The sequence below is a fragment of the Hyla sarda genome, chromosome 3, assembly GCF_029499605.1.
Source record: "Hyla sarda isolate aHylSar1 chromosome 3, aHylSar1.hap1, whole genome shotgun sequence".
Classification (NCBI taxonomy): Eukaryota; Metazoa; Chordata; class Amphibia; order Anura; family Hylidae; genus Hyla; species Hyla sarda.
Window position 1 is genome coordinate 180,611,088 of NC_079191.1, and position 24,659 is coordinate 180,635,746.

The 24,659-nt window shown below is 40.7% G+C and overlaps 1 protein-coding gene across 1 annotated transcript; it reads left to right on the plus strand.

Annotated features, from left to right (window-relative positions):
• The first annotated feature begins 470 nt into the window (after nt 1–470).
• LOC130360686 (transmembrane epididymal protein 1A-like) lies at nt 471–1,790 on the plus strand. Its single transcript, XM_056563236.1, has 2 exons — nt 471–685; nt 771–1,790. Exon 2 carries the CDS (start codon nt 933–935, stop codon nt 1,788–1,790), a length of 858 nt encoding a protein of 285 aa, XP_056419211.1. The 5' UTR covers nt 471–685; nt 771–932.
• Nucleotides 1,791–24,659: the final 22,869 nt, after the last annotated feature.

Genomic DNA, 24,659 nt, shown 5'->3' on the forward strand with positions numbered 1-24,659 from the left:
CCAGTAACACAGTAAAACAAAGCAAATGATTAATTCAGTGCAACGATTTTCTGGTATTTGGTCCCATCCTACATGTCTGCCTTTCTTTTATTTAAAACTTAGCTTTCTAAATGTGTGCATAGAATCCAGAGGTATAGACACTTCTGTATAAGCTTTTGTTTGTTACGTTTTCATCCGGTCTTAAGCCCTTTTCAAACCTGTTTTCTTTTCCTTTCCAGATTTAATGTCGACAGTTAACTTTGTATATTTCTGTCTTTATCACACACCCTTTCGATGTTAAGTCATTGTGACAGAAATTGCCCAACCTTGCAGGGTGTGTCCATGTGACAACAGGTGTCTATAAACCTGTTACTCTGCAAACTACTGTCACTGAGAGAGGAAACGCTTCATACTGCTGTTAATGCGATTTACATGCATTTCTATGTGCTGACAAAAACTCATGGGCACTTGAGTGCACTGATTCCCAAGAGGCTGCTGTGCTCACCACAAGCTTAACAATATACCCTGTCTACTCAAGATTGAAGAATTCTGCATCTCTAAGAAAGCAATATACCAGGGAGTGATAACTGTGCATCAGAAGGACCACAAAGAGACTGCTAACAATAAGCCATCACAGAAAGACAAATTAGAAAAGGATACATCAACAGAGGAACATAAAAGCCAACGCAGACATTGCAGATGCCAGGTTGGTTTTTCCAAAACTTGTTTGACTTTGTTTTGTTCCACCTGCTAAATCTGTGAAGCTCTAAAATCTCACTTCTGACTTGCAGATTCACATTCTTTGACAACATATCCCTGTGACTTTTCTAACCTAGCACTGCAAGTGAAGAACTCTCCACACTGAAGAATTAAAGAACTCAAGAAACCTGTGACCTATTTTCTTTCAGTGCAATCTATTGATCTAGTCCAGTACTAGCCTCTGCATTTACACAATGGGGACCTTTATTGGACACATTTCTCCTGGGCTAGCGTTTTTATCTTTTGGTTTACTGTATACTATTCGCTACTCTTGGATGGTGCTGAATGGATGTCGTGTTCAATATGGTCCTCAACCAAAGACGAATCAAAAATACTGGAAGAAGTTGCCCATAGAGGCATTAATGAAGTTGATTTATGGCTTTATGGCTGTTTTAGCAGAATTTTTCTTTCCACCAGGAGTGCAGAAACTGCGCTTCTTCCGATCAGATGATCCTGAATATCACTTTCAACACCCCAGCGAATGGCAACATGCTACCATGTATGGCTTCTTTTGTTTTAGCGGGGTCTTAGATATTGTGAGTCAATCGTGCCTCCAGAAACGATGGCCATTGCTTGAACATGTTGGGACAACTTCTGCTTTTTTCATTACAACGCTGCTCTTGAAGTTCCATAATCATGGAAAAGAGGCAGTAGAGGTACAAGTCCACTATCTGCTGCTGATCACTACTGCTTTGACTTGTCTGATAATGATTGTGGAAATCTGGCAGCCAAACCATCGGGAACTCTGGTTTGCTAAAGCTTTACTAGTGAATGTGCAAGGGACATGGTTGCTTCACGCTGCCTTTATTTTATATTGTCCACCAACAGGTCATGCCTGGGACTCAGGAGACCCTGCTAATCACATGTTTCTCACCACTTTTTACTGTTGGCACCTGGCACTAGATGCAGGGCTAATGGGTGTACTGTTCTGGATAACTCTTATTCTGCACAGGCGCTGGGGTAACAGACTAGGAAGAGATTGTTACCAGCTAGCTGGGGATAAAGCAGAAATGGCAAAGCTCACTGGAGAAGACGTAGATGAAGAAATGTAATTTGATAACTAAAATGTTCAATATATCATACTGTATGTAATACAAATGGAATACGTCTGTTAGTTGTACAATAAATATTTTGTTACTGTAATTCAGAGTCTAATTGCCAATAGTCAAAAGCAGAGCAGGTGAGCAAAACTTTATAGGGCAGTGATACAAATATACACACACGTACACAGCAAAAACCACACCTCTGGTCTTATCTGAAATACGGGTATGAACCTTGACATAAATTGTTGGGGTATGGAGACAGATGAGATAACAGCCCTATGTGCAAACAGGTGCCAGTAACCTGAAATTCACTCCCAGCATTCAGCCTTATGTGACCGTTTGGGCATTTATATTAAGTACATGTTGTAAATTGATAAATGCATGTGATAGTAATCGGAAATATGTAATGGCATTGTGCCTAGATAAAAACTAACCAGCTATGTCACTGATAAAATGAGCTAGAAAGTTGGCTAAACTTGTTACAGTGATATAATAAAAGTTTACTTAAGTATGGTGCAGAGCAGGTATGGTATTCAGTCTCTGGTTTCTTTAAAGGGCACCTTTCATCAAAAAAACTTTTGATATATTATAGATTAATGTATGCAGAATAACTTTCCAATAGAATGTTATTAAAAAATATGCTTCTTTCTATTTAAATTTCCACTTTGAAAAAAATGACCACAAGGGGTCTCCCTACCAGTCCTTTTTTTTAATAGATTTCAGACTCATGGTGAAGTCCTAAATCTCAGACTACAGCCGGGACACAGACAAACTCCCTGACAGGGAGCAGTGCTGAGTTTGTCTATGTCCCGGCTGCAGTCTGAGATTTAGGACTCCAGCATGAGTCTGAAATCTATAAAAAAAAAGGACTGGTAGGGAGACCCCTTGTGGTCATTTTTCAAAGTGGAAAATTAAATAGAAAGAAGCATATTCTGCATACATTAATCTATAATATATCAAAAGTTTTTTTTGATGAAAGTTACCCTTTAAGAGGAAGGCAAATAATGGTAAAGAATTCAAACACATAAAAGTGTAGTGTAATAGAAAGTTGTAGAATTGTCATAATACTGTAAATCAGCTTTAATGCAAAACAGCAGAAAAACTAATTTAATATTTTTTCCTGTTCCAGTTCATATTTCAGATCGCCAGTTCACTAGAATATCCTGGCCGGTATATTTTGGAAAGCTGATTAAAAACCATTATGAGGCTTCCCTCAAACACAAATATTTTTGGCCAAAAAATGAAAACACACAAAGACTACCCCATTTTGTACTCCACTGTGCAGTTCTTGTGGCTTTTTCTTTTTAACAAAATAGTATGCATTAGTATAGATCAGTGGTCTTCAACCTGCGGACCTCCAGATGTTGCAAAACTACAACTCCCAGCATGCCCGGACAGCCGATGGCTGTCCGGGCATGCTGTGAGTTGTAGTTTTGAAACATCTGGAGGTCCGCAGGTTGAAGACCACTGGTATAGATGTTCCACAGAAGATTACATTGACTTCAATAAGGTTTGCTGCAGATTTTACTTTTAGGAAATCCTGCAGGAAACTCACTACACTTCCAAAACATACCCTTACTACCTTATCAGCTTCCTCCGGGGTATCAACAAAATTTCTCAGACTGCCAACAACTATGGATAGTTATATTGGGTGCCAAAAAGGTAGTGGGTTACTGTTGCATGGCTTTGACTATTTAGAGTCTTGGTGGTAAACTTGACCACATTTGTTATAATCCAACTTTTCCAGAGGCAGATAGTTATATATATATATATATATATATATATATATATATATATATATATATAACTAAGATTTAGCTGAACAGACTATAAATGGAATTTGAAAAACATGTCTAAAAATTGGTATTATTTGCTAGTATTTTTTATATTACATGGAATGGTTCTTTACAGTGGTATTGCAGCAGAAAACATCCTCGGAATCCTCATTGATTACTTAAACTGGTGACCCAAAACTTCTCCTGCCACTCAACTGCTGGGAGCTGTAAATCACTGTCTATGTAGAGGACCAGAGCTTCTTCAGGGTCTCGTATAGTACACAGTGTCCCAACAAAGTAAAATAGAGCCGTCCTCACCTGGTGCAGCTAACCCTGGCACAGGTAAAGAGTAGTACAGAACATGTACTGTAGGGGGCACTACCAGACAGCCAGTCACTGGATACACTTCAGTAATACAGTGGTCCCTCAACATACGATGGTAATCCGTTCCAAACGGACCATCATTTGTTGAAACCATCGGGGATCCGTGCAATGTAAAGTATAGGACAGTGGAATGTAAAGTATAGGACAGTGGTCTACAACCTGCGGACCTCCAGATGTTGCATAACTACAACAACCAGCATGCCCGGACAGCCGTTGGCTGTCCGGGCATGCTGGGTGTTGTAGTTTTGCAACATCTGGAGGTCCGCAGGTTGTAGACCACTGTTAGAGGAAGTTGTACTCACCTGTCCCCGCCGCTCCGGACCGTCACCGCTTGTCACCGCTGCCCGGGATGTTGCTGTCCATCGCTGTCGCCGCGTCCCCGAGGTGTCCCCGACGCTCCGGCAAGGCCTCTGCTTCCCCAGCAACCTTGCTCTCGGTCCCACCATCACGTCGCTACGCACGCCGCTCCTATTGGATGACGGGACAGCGTGCGCAGCGACGTAATGATGACGATGGAGAGCGCTGACGATGCAGGGGATCCCGAAGAGGATGCGCCGGAGCCCCGAGGACAGGTAAGTGATCGTCAGCACAGGGCACGGGGCACCGTAAACGGCTATCCGGTGGCAGCTGAAGCAGTCAGCGCTACCGGATAGCCGTTTATGCAATGGCCCCGACATACAAAAGCATCGTATGTTGATGCTGCCTTACACATGCGATGGCCTCTGAGAGCCCATCGCATGTTGAAATTATCGTATGTCGGGGCCATCGTAGGTCAAGGGGTCACTGTACAGGTGTTTTACCAGTGAATGCCCCTTCTGATTGGTCAGTTCTTCCAGCCATTGACACGTTTCGCAGATCTGGACTGTCAATAGCATTGTATGTTGAGTCTGGTCTCAAGTTACAATTGTCCAGAAAAGACCATTGTATATTGAAAATGTTGCTAAAGAAGTTTTTACCATGTGAAACTACAGCTGCAGTATGATCTAAAGCTAGGCTGTGGTAAGGGTATGCTGGGAGTTGTTTCACTGGTCATATATATGGCATGATATATGGGAAGAATGAGACACTATACTGGATATAGGAAAATATATGGGAGGCTGAGACACAATATTAAAAGCATGAGGGGCAATTTATGAAAGTCACGGGGAACAATATTTGAGTGGCATGAGGAACAATATATCAGCAGCATGAAGCATACAATAGGCAAGAGGCACAACATATGGGAAGCATAAGGGACAATATATGAAAGTCATGAGGCATAATATATGGGAGGCGAGAGTCACTATATGGGCAGCATGAGGGACAATATATGAATAACAAGAGGCATAATATATGGGAGGTGTAAGGCCCAATAGATGGGAAGCATGAGGGACAATATATGAATAACAAGAGGCATAATACATGGGAGGTGTAAGGCACAATAGTTGGGAAGCATGAGGGACAATATATGAATAACAAGAGGCATAATATATGGGAGGTGTAAGGCACAATAGATGGGAAGCATGAGGGACTATATATGAATAACAAGAGGCATAATATATGGGAGGTGTAAGGCACAATAGTTGGGAAGCATGAGGGACAATATATGAATAACAAGAGGCATAATATATGGGAGGTGTAAGGCACAATAGTTGGGAAGCATGAGGGACAATATATGAATAACAAGAGGCATAATACATGGGAGGTGTAAGGCACAATAGATGGGAAGCATGAGGGACAATATATGAATAACAAGAGGCATAATACATGGGAGGTGTAAGGCACAATAGATGGGAAGCATGAGGGACAATATATGAATAACAAGAGGCATAATACATGGGAGGTGTAAGGCACAATAGATGGGAAGCATGAGGGACAATATATGAATAACAAGAGGCATAATACATGGGAGGTGTAAGGCACAATAGATGGGAAGCATGAGGGACAATATATGAATAACAAGAGGCATAATACATGGGAGGTGTAAGGCACAATAGATGGGAAGCATGAGGGACAATATATGAATAACAAGAGTCATAATATATGGGAGGTGTAAGGCACAATAGATGGGAAGCATGAGGGACAATATATGAATAACAAGAGTCATAATATATGGGAGGTGTAAGGCACAATAGATGGGAAGCATGAGGGACTATATATGAATAACAAGAGGCATAATATATGGGAGGTGTAAGGCACAATAGTTGGGAAGCATGAGGGACAATATATGAATAACAAGAGGCATAATATATGGGAGGTGTAAGGCACAATAGTTGGGAAGCATGAGGGACAATATATGAATAACAAGAGGCATAATACATGGGAGGTGTAAGGCACAATAGATGGGAAGCATGAGGGACAATATATGAATAACAAGAGGCATAATACATGGGAGGTGTAAGGCACAATAGATGGGAAGCATGAGGGACAATATATGAATAACAAGAGGCATAATACATGGGAGGTGTAAGGCACAATAGATGGGAAGCATGAGGGACAATATATGAATAACAAGAGGCATAATACATGGGAGGTGTAAGGCACAATAGATGGGAAGCATGAGGGACAATATATGAATAACAAGAGTCATAATATATGGGAGGTGTAAGGCACAATAGATGGGAAGCATGAGGGACAATATATGAATAACAAGAGGCATAATATATGGGAGGTGTAAGGCACAATAGATGGGAAGCATGAGGGACAATATATGAATAACAAGAGGCATAATATATCGGAGGTGTAAGGCACAATAGATGGGAAGCATGAGGGACAATATATTAATAACAAGAGGAATAATATATGGGAGGTGTAAGGCACAATAGTTGGGAAGCATGAGGGACAATATATGAATAACAAGAGGAATAATATATGGGAGGTGTAAGGCACAATAGTTGGGAAGCATGAGGGACAATATATGAATAACAAGAGGCATAATATATGGGAGGTGTAAGGCACAATAGTTGGGAAGCATGAGGGACAATATATGAATAACAAGAGGAATAATATATGGGAGGTGTAAGGCACAATAGATGGGAAGCATGAGGGACAATATATGAATAACAAGAGGCATAATACATGGGAGGTGTAAGGCACAATATATGGGAAGCATGAGGGACAATATATGAATAACAAGAGGCATAATACATGGGAGGTGTAAGGCACAATAGATGGGAAGCATGAGGGACTATATATGAATAACAAGAGGCATAATACATGGGAGGTGTAAGGCACAATAGATGGGAAGCATGAGGGACAATATATGAATAACAAGAGGCATAATACATGGGAGGTGTAAGGCACAATAGATGGGAAGCATGAGGGACAATATATGAATAACAAGAGGCATAATACATGGGAGGTGTAAGGCACAATAGATGGGAAGCATGAGGGACAATATATGAATAACAAGAGGCATAATACATGGGAGGTGTAAGGCACAATAGATGGGAAGCATGAGGGACTATATATGAATAACAAGAGGCATAATACATGGGAGGTGTAAGGTCCAATAGATGGGAAGCATGAGGGACAATATATGAAAAACAAGAGGCATAATATATGGGAGGTGTAAGGCCCAATAGATGGGAAGCATGAGGGACAATATATGAATAACAAGAGGCATAATATATGGGAGGTGTAAGGCACAATAGATGGGAAGCATGAGGGACAATATATGAATAACAAGAGTCATAATATATGGGAGGTGTAAGGCACAATAGATGGGAAGCATGAGGGACAATATATGAATAACAAGAGGCATAATATATCGGAGGTGTAAGGCACAATAGATGGGAAGCATGAGGGACAATATATTAATAACAAGAGGAATAATATATGGGAGGTGTAAGGCACAATAGTTGGGAAGCATGAGGGACAATATATGAATAACAAGAGGAATAATATATGGGAGGTGTAAGGCACAATAGATGGGAAGCATGAGGGACAATATATGAATAACAAGAGGCATAATACATGGGAGGTGTAAGGCACAATATATGGGAAGCATGAGGGACAATATATGAATAACAAGAGGCATAATACATGGGAGGTGTAAGGCACAATAGATGGGAAGCATGAGGGACTATATATGAATAACAAGAGGCATAATACATGGGAGGTGTAAGGCACAATAGATGGGAAGCATGAGGGACAATATATGAATAACAAGAGGCATAATACATGGGAGGTGTAAGGCACAATAGATGGGAAGCATGAGGGACAATATATGAATAACAAGAGGCATAATACATGGGAGGTGTAAGGCACAATAGATGGGAAGCATGAGGGACAATATATGAATAACAAGAGGCATAATACATGGGAGGTGTAAGGCACAATAGATGGGAAGCATGAGGGACTATATATGAATAACAAGAGGCATAATACATGGGAGGTGTAAGGTCCAATAGATGGGAAGCATGAGGGACAATATATGAAAAACAAGAGGCATAATATATGGGAGGTGTAAGGCCCAATAGATGGGAAGCATGAGGGACAATATATGAATAACAAGAGGCATAATATATCGGAGGTGTAAGGCACAATAGATGGGAAGCATGAGGGACAATATATGAATAACAAGAGGCATAATATATCGGAGGTGTAAGGCACAATAGATGGGAAGCATGAGGGACAATATATTAATAACAAGAGGAATAATATATGGGAGGTGTAAGGCACAATAGTTGGGAAGCATGAGGGACAATATATGAATAACAAGAGGAATAATATATGGGAGGTGTAAGGCACAATAGATGGGAAGCATGAGGGACAATATATGAATAACAAGAGGCATAATACATGGGAGGTGTAAGGCACAATATATGGGAAGCATGAGGGACAATATATGAATAACAAGAGGCATAATACATGGGAGGTGTAAGGCACAATAGATGGGAAGCATGAGGGACTATATATGAATAACAAGAGGCATAATACATGGGAGGTGTAAGGCACAATAGATGGGAAGCATGAGGGACAATATATGAATAACAAGAGGCATAATACATGGGAGGTGTAAGGCACAATAGATGGGAAGCATGAGGGACAATATATGAATAACAAGAGGCATAATACATGGGAGGTGTAAGGCACAATAGATGGGAAGCATGAGGGACAATATATGAATAACAAGAGGCATAATACATGGGAGGTGTAAGGCACAATAGATGGGAAGCATGAGGGACTATATATGAATAACAAGAGGCATAATACATGGGAGGTGTAAGGTCCAATAGATGGGAAGCATGAGGGACAATATATGAAAAACAAGAGGCATAATATATGGGAGGTGTAAGGCCCAATAGATGGGAAGCATGAGGGACAATATATGAATAACAAGAGGCATAATATATGGGAGGTGTAAGGCACAATAGATGGGAAGCATGAGGGACAATATATGAATAACAAGAGGCATAATATATGGGAGGTGTAAGGCACAATAGATGGGAAGCATGAGGGACAATATATGAATAACAAGAGGCATAATATATGGGAGGTGTAAGGCACAATAGATGGGAAGCATGAGGGACAATATATGAATAACAAGAGGCATAATACATGGGAGGTGTAAGGCACAATAGATGAGAAGCATGAGGGACAATATATGAATAACAAGAGGCATAATATATCGGAGGTGTAAGGCACAATAGATGGGAAGCATGAGGGACAATATATGAATAACAAGAGGCATAATATATGGGAGGTGTAAGGCACAATAGATGGGAAGCATGAGGGACAATATATGAATAACAAGAGGCATAATATATGGGAGGTGTAAGGCACAATAGATGGGAAGCATGAGGGACAATATATGAATAACAAGAGGCATAATATATGGGAGGTGTAAGGCACAATAGATGGGAAGCATGAGGGACGATATGAGAAGTGTGAAGGACAATACATGGGAGGTTTGAGGCCAATTTGGAAAGCCTGAGGGACAATAAAGGGCAGGCATGAGGCAAAATTCAGGACCCTTACACTGTCACAATGTATGACAACATGGGGAAAAAAACAATATTCATCTGTCTCACTGCTCCCTTGCAGCTGCTCTGCATCCTCTCTCTACTACAGTCCTCTCCTTTTCTCTGACTTCTGGCATCGAGAGCATGGTAAAGCATTGCCAACTACCCAGGAGTCCCAGTGTCATTCAATGGTGCATAGTTTAACTGTGTGTATGTTTTAAAGAAGCACACAAAGTTAAGAGCCGCATTCAACCAGGGACCCAGGAAATGCCGGATCCCTGGGTAGCCTTCCCAACAGTCAGACGGGGTAAAATTTTTGCGGAATGATTGCATCCTGCTTGGTGGTGTCACCAGGTGTAGTCTGCACCAGCCTAGCAATGCAACTGGACATAGGAGTAGTAGTATACTGGTGACTGACATAGGAGTAGTGATATATTAGTGACTGACATGGGAGAAGTAGTATACTGGTGACTGACATAGGAGTAGTGATATATTAGTGACTGACATAGGAGTAGTGATATATTGGTGACTGAGATAGGAGTAGTGATATATTGGTGACTGACATAGGAGTAGTGATATATTAGTGACTGACATAGGAGTAGTGATATATTAGTGACTGACATAGGAGTAGTGATATATTAGTGACTGACATAGGAGTAGTGATATATTAGTGACTGAGATAGGAGAAGTAGTATACTGGTGACTGACATAGGAGTAGTGATATATTAGTGACTGACATAGGAGAAGTAGTATACTGGTGACTGACATAGGAGTAGTGATATATTGGTGACTGACATAGGAGAAGTAGTATACTGGTGACTGACATAGGAGTAGTGATATATTAGTGACTGACATAGGAGTAGTGATATATTAGTGACTGACATAGGAGTAGTGATATATTGGTGACTGACATAGGAGAAGTAGTATACTGGTGATTGACATAGGAGTAGTGATATATTAGTGACTGACATAGGAGTAGTGATATATTAGTGACTGACATAGAAGAAGTAGTATACTGGTGACTGACATAGGAGTAGTGATATATTGGTGACTGACATAGGAGTAGTGATATATTGGTGACTGACATAGGAGTAGTAGTATACTGGTGACTGACATAGGAGTATTGATATATTGGTGACTGAGATAGGAGTAGTGATATATTGGTGACTGAGATAGGAGTAGTGATATATTGGTGACTGACATAGGAGTAGTGATATATTAGTGACTGACATAGGAGTAGTGATATATTAGTGACTGACATAGGAGTAGTGATATATTGGTGACTGACATAGGAGTAGTGATATATTAGTGACTGACATGGGAGAAGTAGTATACTGGTGACTGACATAGGAGTAGTGATATATTGGTGACTGAGATAGGAGTAGTGATATATTGGTGACTGACATAGGAGTAGTGATATATTGGTGACTGACATAGGAGTAGTGATATATTAGTGACTGACATAGGAGAAGTAATATACTGGTGACTGACATAGGAGTAGTGATATATTGGTGACTGACATAGGAGAAGTAGTATACTGGTGACTGACATAGGAGTAGTGATATATTAGTGACTGACATAGGAGTAGTAGTATACTGGTGACTGACATAGGAGTAGTGATATATTGGTGACTGACATAGGAGAAGTAGTATACTGGTGACTGACATAGGAGTAGTGATATGTTGGTGACTGACATAGGAGTAGTGATATATTGGTGACTGACATAGGAGTAGTAGTATACTGGTGACTGACATAGGAGTAGTGATATATTGGTGACTGAGATAGGAGTAGTGATATATTGGTGACTGACATAGGAGTAGTGATATATTGGTGACTGACATAGGAGTAGTGATATATTAGTGACTGACATAGGAGAAGTAATATACTGGTGACTGACATAGGAGTAGTGATATATTGGTGACTGACATAGGAGAAGTAGTATACTGGTGACTGACATAGGAGTAGTGATATATTAGTGACTGACATAGGAGTAGTAGTATACTGGTGACTGACATAGGAGTAGTGATATATTGGTGACTGACATAGGAGAAGTAGTATACTGGTGACTGACATAGGAGTAGTGATATATTAGTGACTGACATAGGAGTAGTGATATATTGGTGACTGACATAGGAGAAGTAGTATACTGGTGACTGACATAGGAGTAGTGATATGTTGGTGACTGACATAGGAGTAGTGATATATTGGTGACTGACATAGGAGTAGTAGTATACTGGTGACTGACATAGGAGTAGTGATATATTGGTGACTGACATAGGAGAAGTAGTATACTGGTGACTGACATAGGAGTAGTGATATATTAGTGACTGACATAGGAGTAGTGATATATTGGTGACTGACATAGGAGTAGTAGTATACTGGTGACTGACATAGGAGTAGTGATATATTGGTGACTGACATAGGAGTAGTGATATATTGGTGACTGACATAGGAGAAGTAGTATACTGGTGACTGACATAGGAGTAGTGATATATTAGTGACTGACATAGGAGTAGTGATATATTGGTGACTGACATAGGAGAAGTAGTATACTGGTGACTGACATAGGAGTAGTGATATGTTGGTGACTGACATAGGAGTAGTGATATATTGGTGACTGACATAGGAGTAGTAGTATACTGGTGACTGACATAGGAGTAGTGATATATTGGTGACTGACATAGGAGAAGTAGTATACTGGTGACTGACATAGGAGTAGTGATATATTAGTGACTGACATAGGAGTAGTGATATATTGGTGACTGACATAGGAGTAGTGATATATTGGTGACTGACATAGGAGTAGTGATATATTGGTGACTGACATAGGAGTAGTAGTATACTGGTGACTGACATAGGAGTATTGATATATTGGTGACTGAGATAGGAGTAGTGATATATTGGTGACTGAGATAGGAGTAGTGATATATTGGTGACTGACATAGGAGTAGTGATATATTAGTGACTGACATAGGAGAAGTAGTATACTGGTGACTGACATAGGAGTAGTGATATATTGGTGACTGACATAGGAGAAGTAGTATACTGGTGACTGACATAGGAGTAGTGATATATTAGTGACTGACATAGGAGAAGTAGTATACTGGTGACTGACATAGGAGTAGTGATATATTGGTGACTGACATAGGAGAAGTAGTATACTGGTGACTGACATAGGAGTAGTGATATATTAGTGACTGACATAGGAGTAGTGATATATTAGTGACTGACATAGGAGTAGTGATATATTGGTGACTGACATAGGAGAAGTAGTATACTGGTGATTGACATAGGAGTAGTGATATATTAGTGACTGACATAGGAGTAGTGATATATTAGTGACTGACATAGAAGAAGTAGTATACTGGTGACTGACATAGGAGTAGTGATATATTGGTGACTGACATAGGAGTAGTGATATATTGGTGACTGACATAGGAGTAGTAGTATACTGGTGACTGACATAGGAGTATTGATATATTGGTGACTGAGATAGGAGTAGTGATATATTGGTGACTGAGATAGGAGTAGTGATATATTGGTGACTGACATAGGAGTAGTGATATATTAGTGACTGACATAGGAGTAGTGATATATTAGTGACTGACATAGGAGTAGTGATATATTGGTGACTGACATAGGAGTAGTGATATATTAGTGACTGACATGGGAGAAGTAGTATACTGGTGACTGACATAGGAGTAGTGATATATTGGTGACTGAGATAGGAGTAGTGATATATTGGTGACTGACATAGGAGTAGTGATATATTGGTGACTGACATAGGAGTAGTGATATATTAGTGACTGACATAGGAGAAGTAATATACTGGTGACTGACATAGGAGTAGTGATATATTGGTGACTGACATAGGAGAAGTAGTATACTGGTGACTGACATAGGAGTAGTGATATATTAGTGACTGACATAGGAGTAGTAGTATACTGGTGACTGACATAGGAGTAGTGATATATTGGTGACTGACATAGGAGAAGTAGTATACTGGTGACTGACATAGGAGTAGTGATATGTTGGTGACTGACATAGGAGTAGTGATATATTGGTGACTGACATAGGAGTAGTAGTATACTGGTGACTGACATAGGAGTAGTGATATATTGGTGACTGAGATAGGAGTAGTGATATATTGGTGACTGACATAGGAGTAGTGATATATTGGTGACTGACATAGGAGTAGTGATATATTAGTGACTGACATAGGAGAAGTAATATACTGGTGACTGACATAGGAGTAGTGATATGTTGGTGACTGACATAGGAGTAGTGATATATTGGTGACTGACATAGGAGTAGTAGTATACTGGTGACTGACATAGGAGTAGTGATATATTGGTGACTGAGATAGGAGTAGTGATATATTGGTGACTGACATAGGAGTAGTGATATATTGGTGACTGACATAGGAGTAGTGATATATTAGTGACTGACATAGGAGAAGTAATATACTGGTGACTGACATAGGAGTAGTGATATATTGGTGACTGACATAGGAGAAGTAGTATACTGGTGACTGACATAGGAGTAGTGATATATTAGTGACTGACATAGGAGTAGTAGTATACTGGTGACTGACATAGGAGTAGTGATATATTGGTGACTGACATAGGAGAAGTAGTATACTGGTGACTGACATAGGAGTAGTGATATATTAGTGACTGACATAGGAGTAGTGATATATTGGTGACTGACATAGGAGAAGTAGTATACTGGTGACTGACATAGGAGTAGTGATATGTTGGTGACTGACATAGGAGTAGTGATATATTGGTGACTGACATAGGAGTAGTAGTATACTGGTGACTGACATAGGAGTAGTGATATATTGGTGACTGACATAGGAGAAGTAGTATACTGGTGACTGACATAGGAGTAGTGATATATTAGTGACTGACATAGGAGTAGTGATATATTGGTGACTGACATAGGAGTAGTAGTATACTGGTGACTGACATAGGAGTAGTGATATATTGGTGACTGACATAGGAGTAGTGATATATTGGTGACTGACATAGGAGAAGTAGTATACTGGTGACTGACATAGGAGTAGTGATATATTAGTGACTGACATAGGAGTAGTGATATATTGGTGACTGACATAGGAGAAGTAGTATACTGGTGACTGACATAGGAGTAGTGATATGTTGGTGACTGACATAGGAGTAGTGATATATTGGTGACTGACATAGGAGTAGTAGTATACTGGTGACTGACATAGGAGTAGTGATATATTGGTGACTGACATAGGAGAAGTAGTATACTGGTGACTGACATAGGAGTAGTGATATATTAGTGACTGACATAGGAGTAGTGATATATTGGTGACTGACATAGGAGTAGTGATATATTGGTGACTGACATAGGAGTAGTGATATATTGGTGACTGACATAGGAGTAGTAGTATACTGGTGACTGACATAGGAGTATTGATATATTGGTGACTGAGATAGGAGTAGTGATATATTGGTGACTGAGATAGGAGTAGTGATATATTGGTGACTGACATAGGAGTAGTGATATATTGGTGACTGACATAGGAGTAGTGATATATTGGTGACTGACATAGGAGTAGTGATATATTGGTGACTGACATAGGAGTAGTGATATATTGGTGACTGACATAGGAGAAGTAGTATACTGGTGACTGACATAGGAGTAGTGATATATTAGTGACTGACATAGGAGAAGTAGTATACTGGTGACTGACATAGGAGTAGTGATATATTAGTGACTGACATAGGAGTAGTGATATATTGGTGACTGACATAGAAGTAGTGATATATTAGTGACTGACATAGGAGTAGTGATATATTGGTGACTGACATAGGAGTAGTGATATATTGGTGACTGACATAGGAGTAGTGATATATTGGTGACTGAAATAGGAGTAGTGATATATTGGTGACTGAGATAGGAGTAGTGATATATTGGTGACTGACATAGGAGTAGTGATATATTAGTGACTGACATAGGAGAAGTAATATACTGGTGACTGACATAGGAGTAGTGATATATTGGTGACTGACATAGGAGAAGTAGTATATTGGTGACTGACATAGGAGTAGTGATATATTAGTGACTGACATAGGAGTAGTAGTATACTGGTGACTGACATAGGAGTAGTGATATATTGGTGACTGACATAGGAGAAGTAGTATACTGGTGACTGACATAGGAGTAGTGATATATTGGTGACTGAGATAGGAGTAGTGATATATTGGTGACTGAGATAGGAGTAGTGATATATTAGTGACTGACATAGGAGAAGTAGTATACTGGTGACTGACATAGGAGTAGTGATATATTAGTGACTGACATGGGAGAAGTAGTATACTGGTGACTGACATAGGAGTAGTGATATATTGGTGACTGACATAGGAGTAGTGATATATTGGTGACTGAGATAGGAGTAGTGATATATTGGTGACTGACATAGGAGTAGTGATATATTGGTGACTGACATAGGAGTAGTGATATATTGGTGACTGACATAGGAGTAGTGATATATTAGTGACTGACATAGGAGAAGTAATATACTGGTGACTGACATAGGAGTAGTGATATATTGGTGACTGACATAGGAGAAGTAGTATACTGGTGACTGACATAGGAGTAGTGATATATTGGTGACTGACATAGGAGTAGTAGTATACTGGTGACTGACATAGGAGTATTGATATATTGGTGACTGACATAGGAGTAGTGATATATTGGTGACTGACATAGGAGTAGTGATATATTGGTGACTGACATAGGAGTAGTGATATATTGGTGACTGACATAGGAGTAGTAATATATTGGTGACTGACATAGGAGTAGTGATATATTAGTGACTGACATAGGAGAAGTAGTATACTGGTGACTGACATAGGAGTAGTGATATATTAGTGACTGACATAGGAGTAGTGATATATTAGTGACTGACATAGGAGTAGTGATATATTGGTGACTGAGATAGGAGTAGTGATATATTGGTGACTGAGATAGGAGTAGTGATATATTAGTGACTGACATAGGAGAAGTAGTATACTGGTGACTGACATAGGAGTAGTGATATATTAGTGACTGACATGGGAGAAGTAGTATACTGGTGACTGACATAGGAGTAGTGATATATTGGTGACTGACATAGGAGTAGTGATATATTGGTGACTGAGATAGGAGTAGTGATATATTAGTGACTGACATAGGAGTAGTGATATATTGGTGACTGACATAGGAGTAGTGATATATTGGTGACTGACATAGGAGTAGTGATATATTGGTGACTGAGATAGGAGTAGTGATATATTGGTGACTGACATAGGAGTAGTGATATATTAGTGACTGACATAGGAGAAGTAATATACTGGTGACTGACATAGGAGTAGTGATATATTGGTGACTGACATAGGAGAAGTAGTATATTGGTGACTGACATAGGAGTAGTGATATATTAGTGACTGACATAGGAGTAGTAGTATACTGGTGACTGACATAGGAGTAGTGATATATTGGTGACTGACATAGGAGAAGTAGTATACTGGTGACTGACATAGGAGTAGTGATATATTGGTGACTGAGATAGGAGTAGTGATATATTGGTGACTGAGATAGGAGTAGTGATATATTAGTGACTGACATAGGAGAAGTAGTATACTGGTGACTGACATAGGAGTAGTGATATATTAGTGACTGACATGGGAGAAGTAGTATACTGGTGACTGACATAGGAGTAGTGATATATTGGTGACTGACATAGGAGTAGTGATATATTGGTGACTGAGATAGGAGTAGTGATATATTGGTGACTGACATAGGAGTAGTGATATATTGGTGACTGACATAGGAGTAGTGATATATTGGTGACTGACATAGGAGTAGTGATATATTAGTGACTGACATAGGAGAAGTAATATACTGGTGACTGACATAGGAGTAGTGATATATTGGTGACTGACATAGGAGAAGTAGTATACTGGTGACTGACATAGGAGTAGTGATATATTGGTGACTGACATAGGAGTAGTAGTATACTGGTGACTGACATAGGAGTATTGATATATTGGTGACTGACATAGGAGTAGTGATATATTGGTGACTGACATAGGAGTAGTGATATATTGGTGACTGACATAGGAGTAGTGATATATTGGTGACTGACATAGGAGTAGTAATATATTGGTGACTGACATAGGAGTAGTGATATATTAGTGACTGACATAGGAGAAGTAGTATACTGGTGACTGACATAGGAGTAGTGATATATTAGTGACTGACATAGGAGTAGTGATATATTAGTGACTGACATAGGAGTAGTGATATATTGGTGACTGAGATAGGAGTAGTGATATATTGGTGACTGAGATAGGAGTAGTGATATATTAGTGACTGACATAGGAGAAGTAGTATACTGGTGACTGACATAGGAGTAGTGATATATTAGTGACTGACATGGGAGAAGTAGTATACTGGTGACTGACATAGGAGTAGTGATATATTGGTGACTGACATAGGAGTAGTGATATATTGGTGACTGAGATAGGAGTAGTGATATATTAGTGACTGACATAGGAGTAGTGATATATTGGTGACTGACATAGGAGTAGTGATATATTGGTGACTGACATAGGAGTAGTGATATATTAGTGACTGACATAGGAGAAGTAATATACTGGTGACTGACATAGGAGTAGTGATATATTGGTGACTGACATAGGAGAAGTAGTATACTGGTGACTGACATAGGAGTAGTGATATATTGGTGACTGACATAGGAGTAGTAGTATACTGGTGACTGACATAGGAGTATTGATATATTGGTGACTGACATAGGAGTAGTGATATATTGGTGACTGACATAGGAGTAGTGATATATTGGTGACTGACATAGGAGTAGTGATATATTGGTGACTGACATAGGAGTAGTAATATATTGGTGACTGACATAGGAGTAGTGATATATTAGTGACTGACATAGGAGAAGTAGTATACTGGTGACTGACATAGGAGTAGTGATATATTAGTGACTGACATAGGAGTAGTGATATATTGGTGACTGAGATAGGAGTAGTGATATATTGGTGACTGACATAGGAGTAGTGATATATTGGTGACTGAGATAGGAGTAGTGATATATTTGTGACTGACATAGGAGAAGTAGTATACTGGTGACTGACATAGGAGTAGTGATATATTGGTGACTGAGATAGAAGTAGTGATATATTAGTGACTGACATAGGAGAAGTGATATATTAGTGACTGACATAGGAGAAGTGATATATTAGTGACTGACATGGGAGAAGTAGTATACTGGTGACTGACATAGGAGTAGTGATATATTGGTGACTGACATAGGAGTATTGATATATTGGTGACTGAGATAGGAGTAGTGATATATTGGTGACTGAGATAGGAGTAGTGATATATTGGTGACTGACATAGGAGTAGTGATATATTGGTGACTGACATAGGAGTAGTGATATATTGGTGACTGACATAGGAGTAGTGATATATTGGTGACTGACATAGGAGAAGTAGTATACTGGTGACTGACATAGGAGTATTGATATATTGGTGACTGACATAGGAGTAGTGATATATTAGTGACTGACATAGGAGTAGTGATATATTGGTGACTGACATAGGAGTAGTAGTATACTGGTGACTGACATAGGAGTAGTGATATATTGGTGACTGACATAGGAGTAGTGATATATTGGTGACTGACATAGGAGTAGTGATATATTAGTGACTGACATAGGAGTAGTGATATATTGGTGACTGAGATAGAAGTAGTGATATATTAGTGACTGACATAGGAGAAGTGATATATTAGTGACTGACATAGGAGTAGTGATATATTGGTGACTGAGATAGGAGTAGTGATATATTGGTGACTGACATAGGAGTAGTGATATATTAGTGACTGACATAGGAGTAGTGATATATTGGTGACTGACATAGGAGTAGTGATATATTGGTGACTGAGATAGGAGTACTGATATGTTTGTGACTGACATAGGAGAAGTAGTATACTGGTGACTGACATAGGAGTAGTGATATGTTAGTGACTGAGATAGGAGTAGTGATATATTGGTGACTGAAATAGGAGTAGTGATATATTGGTGACTGAGATAGGAGTAGTGATATATTGGTGACTGAGATAGGAGTAGTGATATATTAGTGACTGACATAGGAGTAGTGATATATTAGTGACTGACATAGGAGTATTGATATATTAGTGACTGACATAGGAGTAGTGATATATTGGTGACTGACATAGGAGTAGTGATATATTGGTGACTGACATAGGAGTAGTGATATATTGGTGACTGACATAGGAGTAGTGATATATTGGTGACTGACATAGGAGTAGTGATATATTGGTGACTGACATAGGAGTAGTGATATATTGGTGACTGACATAGGAGTAGTGATATATTGGTGACTGACATAGGAGTAGTGATATATTGGTGACTGACATAGGAGTAGTGATATATTGGTGACTGACATAGGAGAAGTAGTATACTGGTGACTGACATAGGAGTAGTGATATATTGGTGACTGAGATAGGAGTAGTGATATATTGGTGACTGACATAGGAGTAGTGATATATTAGTGACTGACATAGGAGTAGTGATATATTGGTGACTGACATAGGAGTAGTAATATATTGGTGACTGACATAGGAGTAGTGATATATTAGTGACTGACATAGGAGAAGTGATATATTAGTGACTGACATAGGAGTAGTGATATATTGGTGACTGACATAGGAGTAGTGATATATTGGTGACTGAGATAGGAGTAGTGATATATTGGTGACTGACATAGGAGTAGTGATATATTAGTGACTGACATAGGAGTAGTGATATATTGGTGACTGACATAGGAGTAGTGATATATTGGTGACTGAGATAGGAGTAGTGATATATTAGTGACTGACATAGGAGTAGTGATATATTGGTGACTGACATAGGAGTAGTGATATATTGGTGACTGACATAGGAGTAGTGATATATTGGTGACTGAGATAGGAGTAGTGATATATTAGTGACTGACATAGGAGTAGTGATATATTGGTGACTGACATAGGAGTAGTGATATATTGGTGACTGACATAGGAGTAGTGATATATTGGTGACTGAGATAGGAGTAGTGATATATTAGTGACTGACATAGGAGAAGTGATATATTAGTGACTGACATAGGAGAAGTAGTATACTGGTGACTGACATAGGAGTAGTGATATATTAGTGACTGACATAGGAGTAGTAGTATACTGGTGACTGACATAGGAGTAGTGATATATTGGTGACTGAGATAGGAGTAGTGATATATTGGTGACTGACATAGGAGTAGTGATATATTGGTGACTGACATAGGAGTAGTGATATATTGGTGACTGAGATAGGAGTAGTGATATATTAGTGACTGAGATAGGAGTATTGATATATTGGTGACTGACATAGGAGAAGTGATATATTAGTGACTGACATAGGAGTAGTGATATATTAGTGACTGAGATAGGAGTAGTGATATATTGGTGACTGACATAGGAGTAGTGATATATTGGTGACTGACATAGGAGAAGTGATATATTGGTGACTGACATAGGAGTAGTGATATATTGGTGACTGAGATAGGAGTAGTTATATATTGGTGACTGACATAGGAGTAGTGATATATTAGTGACTGACATAGGAGTAGTGATATATTAGTGACTGACATAGGAGAAGTAGTATACTGGTGACTGACATAGGAGTAGTGATATATTAGTGACTGACATGGGAGAAGTAGTTGTCACGATGCTGGCTGGCAGGTAGTGGATCCTCTGTGCCAGAGAGGGATTGGCGTGGACCGTGCTAGTGGATCGGTTCTAAGTCACTACTGGTTTTCACCAGAGCCCGCCGCAAAGCGGGATGGTCTTGCTGCGGCGGTAGTGACCAGGTCGTATCCACTAGCAACGGCTCAACCTCTCTGGCTGCTGAAGATAGGCGCGGTGCAAGGGAGTAGACAGAAGCAAGGTCGGACGTAGCAGAAGGTCGGGGCAGGCAGCAAGGATCGTAGTCAGGGGCAACGGCAGGAGGTCTGGAACACAGGCTAGGAACACACAAGGAAACGCTTTCACTGGCACGATGGCAACAAGATCCGGCGAGGGAGTGCAGGGGAAGTGAGGTGATATAGGGAAGTGCACAGGTGATAACACTAATTGGAACCACTGCGCCAATCAGCGGCGCAGTGGCCCTTTAAATCGCAAAGACCCGGCGCGCGCGCGCCCTAGGGAGCGGGGCCGCGCGCGCCGGGACAGGACTGACGGAGAGCGAGTCAGGTACGGGAGCCGGGGTGCGCAACGCGAGCGGGCGCTACCCGCATCGCGAATCGCATCCCGGCTGGAGGCGGTATCGCAGCGCCCCGGGTCAGTGGATGTGACCGGAGTGCTGCAGTGAGGAGAGTGTAGCGAGCGCTCCGGGGAGGAGCGGGGACCCGGAGCGCTCGGCGTAACAGTACCCCCCCCCTTGGGTCTCCCCCTCTTCTTAGGGCCTGAGAACCTGAGGAGCAGACTTTTGTCTAGGATATTGTCCTCAGGTTCCCAGGACCTCTCTTCTGGACCACAACCCTCCCAATCCACTAAAAAAAAGGTTTTCCCTCTGACCTTTTTGGATGCCAAAATCTCTTTGACGGAGAAGATATCCGAGGAGCCGGAAACAGGAGTGGGAGGAACAGATTTGGGAGAGAAACGGTTAATGATAAGTGGTTTAAGAAGAGAAACGTGAAAGGCATTAGGAATACGAAGAGAGGGAGGAAGAAGAAGTTTGTAAGAGACAGGATTAATCTGGCACAAAATTTTGAAAGGACCAAGATAGCGTGGTCCCAACTTATAGCTAGGGACACGGAAGCGGACATATTTAGCGGAGAGCCATACCTTGTCTCCAGGGGAAAAAATGGGAGGAGCTCTTCTTTTCTTATCCGCGAATTTCTTCATGCGTGATGAAGCCTGTAAGAGAGAATTTTGGGTCTCTCTCCATATGATGGAAAGATCACGAGAAATTTCATCCACAGCGGGCAGACCAGAGGGCAAGGGGGTAGGGAGGGGGGGAAGAGGGTGACGGCCGTACACCACGAAAAATGGGGATTTGGAGGAAGATTCAGAGACTCTGAAATTATACGAGAATTCGGCCCAAGGTAGAAGATCTGCCCAGTCATCCTGGCGGGAGGAAACAAAATGACGTAAATAATCACCCAAGACCTGGTTAATTCTTTCTACTTGTCCATTGGATTGAGGATGATATGCAGAAGAAAAATTTAATTTAATCTTGAGTTGTTTACAGAGAGCCCTCCAGAATTTAGACACGAATTGGACGCCTCTATCCGAGACGATCTGCGTAGGCAACCCGTGAAGACGAAAAATGTGTACAAAAAATTGTTTAGCCAACTGAGGCGCTGAAGGAAGACCAGGAAGAGGGATGAAATGTGCCATTTTGGAGAATCGATCAACGACCACCCAAATAACAGTGTTGCCATGGGAAGGGGGTAAGTCAGTAATAAAATCCATACCAATCAGAGACCAAGGCTGTTCGGGGACAGGCAGAGGATGAAGAAAACCAGCGGGCTTCTGGCGAGGAGTCTTATCCCGGGCACAGATAGTGCAGGCTCGCACAAAGTCCACCACATCTGTCTCTAGAGTCGGCCACCAATAGAAGCGAGAGATGAGTTGCACAGATTTCTTGATGCCCGCATGACCTGCGAGATGGGAGGAGTGACCCCATTTGAGGATTCCGAGGCGTTGGCGTGGAGAAACAAAGGTCTTTCCTGGAGGAGTTTGCCTGATGGAGGCTGGAGAAGTGGAAATCAGGCAGTCAGGAGGAATGATGTGTTGAGGAGAGAGTTCAACTTCAGAAGCATCTGAGGAACGAGAGAGAGCATCGGCCCTAATGTTCTTATCGGCAGGCCGAAAGTGAATTTCAAAATTAAATCGGGCAAAGAACAGAGACCACCTGGCCTGGCGAGGATTCAGCCGTTGGGCAGACTGGAGGTAGGAGAGATTCTTGTGATCGGTGTAAATGATAACTGGAAATCTTGATCCCTCCAGCAGATGCCTCCATTCCTCAAGTGCTAATTTAATGGCTAGAAGCTCACGATCCCCGATGGAGTAGTTCCTCTCCGCCGGAGAGAAGGTCCTAGAAAAAAAAACCACAAGTAACAGCATGCCCGGAAGAATTTTTTTGTAGAAGGACAGCTCCAGCTCCCACTGAGGAGGCATCAACCTCCAATAGGAAGGGTTTAGATGGGTCAGGTCTGGAGAGCACGGGAGCCGAAGAAAAGGCAGACTTGAGCCGTTTAAAGGCGTCTTCCGCTTGAGGAGGCCAAGACTTGGGATCGGCATTTTTTTTGGTTAAAGCCACAATAGGAGCCACAACGGTAGAAAAATGTGGAATAAATTGCCTGTAATAATTGGCGCACCCCAAAAAAACGTTGGATGGCACGGAGTCCGGAGGGGCGTGGCCAATCTAAGACGGCAGAGAGTTTGTCTGGATCCATTTGTAGTGCCTGGCCAGAGACCAAGTATCCTAGGAAAGGAAGAGATTGGCATTCAAACAGACATTTCTCTATTTTGGCATAGAGTTGATTGTCACGAAGTCTCTGAAGAACCATACGGACATGCTGGCGGTGTTCTTCTAGATTGGCAGAAAAAATCAGGATATCGTCCAGATATACAACAACACAGGAGTATAGGAGATCACGAAAAATTTCATTAACAAAGTCTTGGAAGA